This window comes from Plasmopara halstedii, assembly GCF_900000015.1.
Source record: "Plasmopara halstedii genome assembly, contig: Scaffold_2103, whole genome shotgun sequence".
NCBI lineage: Eukaryota > Oomycota > Peronosporomycetes > Peronosporales > Peronosporaceae > Plasmopara > Plasmopara halstedii.
In genome coordinates, this window is record NW_020189011.1 from 140762 (window position 1) to 147421 (window position 6660).

Sequence of the window (6660 nt, forward strand, 5' to 3'; positions counted from 1 at the left end):
CCGTGGACACAGAGCTCACGGGAGCGTTAGGGGTTAACCCATACGTCGCAGGGCGACAATCTGAAGGGAGCCGACGGCGTGCCTTGAGTTTGGCAAACTCAAATTGGAGGAGTCGCAGCACACGCTCGTCCACTTCCTTGTGGCTCAACTGTAGGTTGTACAGTTGGGAAAGTTTCCAGTGCCGTTGCACTCATCGCTCAAAGATCGCTTCGTCATCTGTAGCACTTTTGCCAGGGCGAGCACTACAACTATCGTCCGCATTGCGGGTGCACGAGAGCCACCTCGTTGAGCACGTAGACGAGTGCGATAAACGTCCAACGGAACTTCTTGTGGGACCAAGAAACGAGCTCGAAGAGCTTACCGTTTGGCAGGTTCATCACCATCATCCGTTCTGGCCGGGAGTCCAATGATGTGGACGCGTAACGATCGAGTTTCCGCGTCCTTTGCTTCCACAGCGGGATCCGCTGGGCGGAAACCATATTCCACGCGAGGGTCAATAACCGGCCGTGGATGGGTGCGCTTTAGAGCCGCCTTATGGGCAGTTTCAAGCTGCCGCCTCTGAGCGTCGTCGAGGCCATTGGTGATTACTCCACGTTCCTCGGTTGACGAGAAGTCAGGGAACGGACATGGGGTCCGCAAGGCGTGAGCAGGGCTCGTATCACGCCGCTGGCGCAGCTCACCTTCCTCGTCCTCCCATGCGAGAAAAGGAGTGTCAGACTCACAGCCGATCGCCTCCACATCATCAACGAGGCCACTCGGCACTGAAAGCGTGCGCGGAGCGCGACGCTTGTGCTCATCGTTATATACATCCCTTGGTGCTGCGGCCGCACTGTCCGACGTTGCACCGCGTGCGGGAGACGAGGTTGGGCACTTCCCGTGCTCGCCGTCAGAACCAGCGAGACTTGGAGATTTTGGTGACATTGACACAGGGCTCATTGAGCACGGAAGTCGTTTCGATTGAACGCAGTGTCTAACGGCCACGCAAGCCTATTTGAGACAATAATTGATTGGAACTGTGGATGTTCTCAATCTTTATGGGGGAGAGTGTAACGGGATTACACATACCCTGGTAACAGGGGTGTGTCACACCAGATGGGCATGGTGTGACCACACGCAAACAAGAATACGGTACGGGGCTAGATGGCAAGTAGTTATACAAGTATTTAGATTTTACTACATATATTTAGTATATTGAAGAAAATCTAAACTTTTAAAATTAGGATAAAAAGATAAATAAAAATCAGTTTCGATTTTGAACAGATTTGTTAGTTTGCCTTGGATAAGGTTCTTAAGTACTCTTGGAGTCAGCGGATTGCGACCCGCTGCACTCGGACTTGGTTCTTGTAAAGAACAAGAGGTCGGTGACCTCAAGACGCTTCCTCAAGCGCAAAGCTACGGCAGCCCCGCTGCACGCTTTATTTGTTGCTTATAAAATAAAGAGAGGAGTGGCGGTTTGCATGCACTAGCCACAGGTAGGGGTGATGGGCTAAAGTAGCCATTAAATGAAGGTACATCGTACCTTCTGCATGCATCGCAAAGCGATGCTATCACCGCAGTTGTAATACAGAATGTGTAACGGGCTTGCACGTACCCTGGAAACAGAGGTGCGTGTCACACCAGAATGGCATGGTCTGACCACACCCAAACAAGAATACGGTACGTGGCTAGATAGCCAGTACTTATAGATGTATTTAGATTTTACTATATAATTTAGGAAATCTATACTTTTAAAATTTGGCGATTTAGCCGCAAATAAATAAAAATCATTTTTGGATTTTAAACCGAAGAGTCGATTAGCTTTAGAAAGGCAATAATTACTCTTGGAGTAAGCGGATTGCGATCCGCTAACTCATAATTGGTTTTTGTAAAAAACGAAAGGTCGGGCAAGACTGCGAGTCTATTGTTAGAGTATGTAATTTGGACTTCTGTATCACGAAGTAGACGAAAGCGGTCCAGCGAGAATCGTTGTCTGTTAACGATTAAATTTTTGTCATAGCCTCTTGTGCGAGGATTATGAAAATCTTTGATGCGGCAATCTAGAAATTGAAAAACTTGTCTGTAGATTGTATTTGGCCTTATATGCACATGTGGGTTCGCAAGTATGTGCGTACTTGTGCGGTTTGTAAAAGCTTTCATCCACCTGGGTCTACTCAGGTTCAGCTTTAATTATTACCTATCTCTAAGGAAAGCTGGAAGCCCTTTAGTATGGACTGATACTTAAGATGCAACCACGGCCGAAGTGGCACTCTAGTGTTTGTGGACCAATTTAGTAAAATGGTGCATCTTACTCCAGCCTCAGACAACATCTCGGCAGAAATGACTGCGAAAGTCTTTGTAGACCTGGAGTTCCTTGACATAGTCTGCCTCAAGAGATTGTATTTAGCCGAAATACCAGATTTACGTAAATACTTTGCTTGGCATCTTGGATACATAACTAATGTCGGCATGACACACATAGAGCTAGACAGTCAAATGGAGCGTGTGAGTAGTGCCTCGGAAGATGTGTTGTGCAGCAAAACGACGTCTTTCGTAGAGTCAAGCGAGTTTCTCCCTCTCGCAAAGTTCGCGTCGAGCAACGCCAGCATGTCTTGACAAGTCACCTCCCATCGATGTAAGCTACAATCTCAATAAAGTGTAAAAAGGGGCTGTTCACAACAGTCCCACAAACACAACACACACGCGTGTGCGGTGAGAAAGCAATTCTTGACGCGGTTGGAGAGAAACAACCTCGACTTGCAGAGAAAAAGAGCGACTTAAGGTCTTTAAAGCAGCAACTTGCAACTTAATTGAAAACGAGTCAATGGTTGCTGGCTACATACAAGGTACCCCAAGGGCTAGAGGTTTAATAAAATACCTTGGTCTCCCGATTTATAAATCAAGGATGGACCGAGGCCGAACCTCAGCTTCAACTTATACAAGATCTTGGGTGTACGGAACTTGAATTTCGAAAAGCTAGAATTTCAACTTTCGTTAAAAAAAAAAGTAACCAGTAGAAGTAATAGGCTTACCCATTCTACTTCGAAAGAGAGAGACCCGTCAGTCTGGTCACGCATACAGATCCCCAAGTCGTAATTAGCATTCTTTATCACACGGAATGTCTGTGATTTCATATAAGTGCCATGTACGCATTTGAAGACTCCATACCAAATATTTCTCTTTATCAATTTCCACAATGCATGCAGAACGTACGATGTACCTTCATGTAATGAGTGCTTTAGCCCATTATCCCTACCTGTGGCTAGAGCATGCTAAACCACCACTTCTATCCTTACTTTATAAGCAATAAACGACGCGTGCAGCGGGGCTGCCGTAGCTTTGCGCTTGAGGAAGCGTCTTTAGGTCACCGGTCTTTCGTTCTTTACAAAAACCCAGTACGAGTGCAGCGGATTGCAATCCGCTGCACTCGTACTGGGTTTTACTGTCAATCATTGAGATGAGATAATCTTCACTTTCAATTATGTCACAATGCAATGAGTGATAACTCCATCCCGATTCTTGTTGTTAAATGTAAAGTCTACAAAGAATTATCAACGTCAGGTTTTGGAATCGGTGTAGCTGCGACGAATCGTACATGCGACCCTGGCGGTGCTTCGAAAAAAGCAATCGCCATTCAGGTGTGTAAGGCTTTATTTAGTCGAACGTCTTAAAAGCTTCTTTGCGTGCTGTAAACCTAATATCCGCACTTTCGTTTGCTTGATCGAGTGTGTACATAATTTAGCAATAGAAATTCTGTTGGCTCCACCAGTTAATTGGACATTTTTAATTTGTTAGGCAATAGCAAATCTAATGACAACTTCAAGTTTCATGACACTTTTTATTGGTTTTTTGTTGTTCAAGAAATCGTGACCGTTTCTTTCTCGATTATTATTCTAGTAATAATTAACAAGATTTTAAATTGGAGGCGTGGTGATTGCAGTCTACATTTTGGTGGGTTTTGTGCTCCTGTCGTTAGCTTTCGCCACCGTCGACCCTTTTTTCGACCGATACAATAAGATGTTTACGTTGAAAACAAAACAGCAAAACTTTGGACTAGCTCATTTGCGGAAACTCCAGCTTTATTTCGTTGTAGTAGTCTTGAATATGAAGCGGGAGTAAGCTCCGGGACGCGTGCCATATACGTTGGGAACAACGCATCGAATCTATTCCACTCATAACAGAAAATCACAATAGTATCAAAGTAGGTGTACCTACAAAAGAAGTTTAACGATATTGTTTGCTAATGAGAGACTCCGTCAAAAAACAGTTTTTGAGTCGTTTAATTGACTCGTGAGAACCATCTCGAAGACTCAAGTGATATGTCAGAACTGAATTTGTAGAAAATATACTTACGTAGGTGAACCACTCGTATGCTTTTCGTGATGATTTACAATATAACCCGGATGTCGCAACAAACTGATGCTGCTTGGATCGGCTATCTCTAATAGGATGTAGAAGACATGCATGCAATCGCACATCGCGCTTTAGAATATATTACTCGCGCTTCAAAATTACGTAACTTGCACAGCGATCTCACGCCACCACAAGAATCTTTTCGGGCAAAAGTGGTGGTTCAGGCAATAGAAAAGACGCAATGAACCTTATATAGACCGCTTTGATCAGTATCTGCAATATAACGAAAGTGTTAGCCCGTAGCTAGCAAATACTCAACATTGTTATCCCAAGTTTGCGGCTATAAATGATCCAGACGCACATGCAAATCGAGGTGTTCAGATCAACGGTAAAATTTTAAACTTGTGGCATGGTGTCCTCTGACTCACATGCGGCACATAATTCGCTCCTAAAATTCCAATCAGTAGGTACAACTGTCAAGGTAGGGATGCGAACCTTTTTTCCTGTAAGAAGGAAATAAATAAGTACTGGTATCGCTGAAATTGAAGAAGTATAGCTGGCAGTTTTGATAACTCCTGGAGTGGTAACCTGGGACAAAAACTACTAAAATGATGACTGCTACCACCACGCCTTCAATTTGGAGGAATATACTTGATCTTGCCTATCGATACTAACATAGTAATCATGCACGCTACCCTCAGCAAGAAAGGAACGATCGCAGTATTATGAGCGACATCTTCAAGACCGGAAGACATGTCGTAAATTTTAAATTGTTTCTGAAATTTCCATCAAGTATAGAAATGCCTCACATATCAAGACTTCCAGTTGCTTTTATGGATGGCGGAGGTGGGTACTCCAGCTCACTAATTTTTTTTCGGGTGCAGAAGTGGCTTCGCGATTCGCAATGAAGATTTTAAGACGTCGACTGAATAGAATCCCTAACGATTCTGTATGTCGTTCCGAATCATCATCTTCAAGCTGCCAGACATTCATAGACTGGTGCAGGGTTGTGCATCTATTTCTAAGAGGAGCTTCAAGCGACAAGGCTTGTCAACAAGCATATTTCATTAATTCAAGAGTTACTCAATCAATCCAACTAGTTTTGTAAACAATAGAACTTTACCTTCGTACCAAGTTATATATGCAAACTGATGCAAAAGTTTTCTTGCTCATACTAAAAGCGCAAGGTGGTGCTTAGACATCAGAAGTATAGATTTACTAAAGACCATCATACTATGATCATCGTTTGCAAACGAAAAATCATGAGTTTATTGTTTTTCTTTATGATCTGATTTTCCAGAAGAGCATTTCGGTAGAATATTGTAGAATCTCATCCAGCAACATATTTGTTCGATTTCATTTACATATGGTGGGGTTTGAAATGAATTTACTTCAGCAAGATTGCTCTGGTGCCATTTTAGTTTACGACCTGGTGCATCCTTTGCCATATCTCCTATGAGGATGAGACAGGTTTGCCCGAGGTTTCCAGAATTAAGGGCGAGCACCATGCGGTAAGAATTTGGGTACAGTTGTCTTATCGAGGCTGCTTACAGCCGAATCTTGAGATGTATAGTAGTCACCCCGACGTCCGCGTCATTCATTGAACTATGCTGTATGAAGCATGAATAAACGCTATTGGCAGACGTCCGCTTCGCTAAAGATGGCTAGTCAAATCTTTGCGTGTAAAATTGCGTGTTTTCCTCACTCATTGCGCGGACTAATTCAAAATTCGACGGTATTTCCCTAAGTATTTGTATCAAATGTAGATCCGAATCGATGAGTATAGGATTTCTCGACCGTTGCTGCTTCATGTGACTTCACTCATGGGGAGTTATATATTGATACAGTATGTCTAAGAAAAATTAGTATTACATAAACGTTCTTTTATACACAGAGCGAATTCAAAGTGTTCATTTATCTGGAGGCCCCCGATCCTGCTCCTGGCAGTGGCGCACGAGCCTGATTTCTAATCGTCTGTCAATGCAAACTTTAGATGTCAAAGCTTCCCCTTGCATAGTGCAAATGCAGACAATCTTGTCGCATAAGGCGTGAGGCAGCTTGCCTCGTGTCCCGCGGACCACTTTTTTTGGAGTACCGTCACTCTAATCCATACCTAGAACTACTCATGATGAATGGCGATGATTGTTCACAATGGCCTTTTAAACCTTCGTTGCTAGCCCGAGAACAACAGTCGAACACCATGATGGCGTGCGTTCATCATTACACAAAGTGTTGTTTGAGAATTGAAGATAATCATCTGCTGTGACGTGGTCGCCAACTGCTTGCCGTAAAGCAGATGACGATCACGCCAAATTTTGCATAAGATCGATT

The 6660-nt window shown here is 43.7% G+C and overlaps 1 protein-coding gene across 1 annotated transcript; it reads left to right on the forward strand.

Annotated features, from left to right (window-relative positions):
- Window positions 1–3470: 3470 nt before the first annotated feature.
- On the forward strand, window positions 3471–4574 carry PHALS_03223 (uncharacterized protein; the record flags this gene model as incomplete). Its single annotated transcript, XM_024717502.1, has 2 exons — window positions 3471–3614; window positions 4425–4574. 2 exons carry the CDS (start codon window positions 3471–3473, stop codon window positions 4572–4574), a joined length of 294 nt encoding a protein of 97 aa, XP_024582994.1.
- Window positions 4575–6660: the final 2086 nt, after the last annotated feature.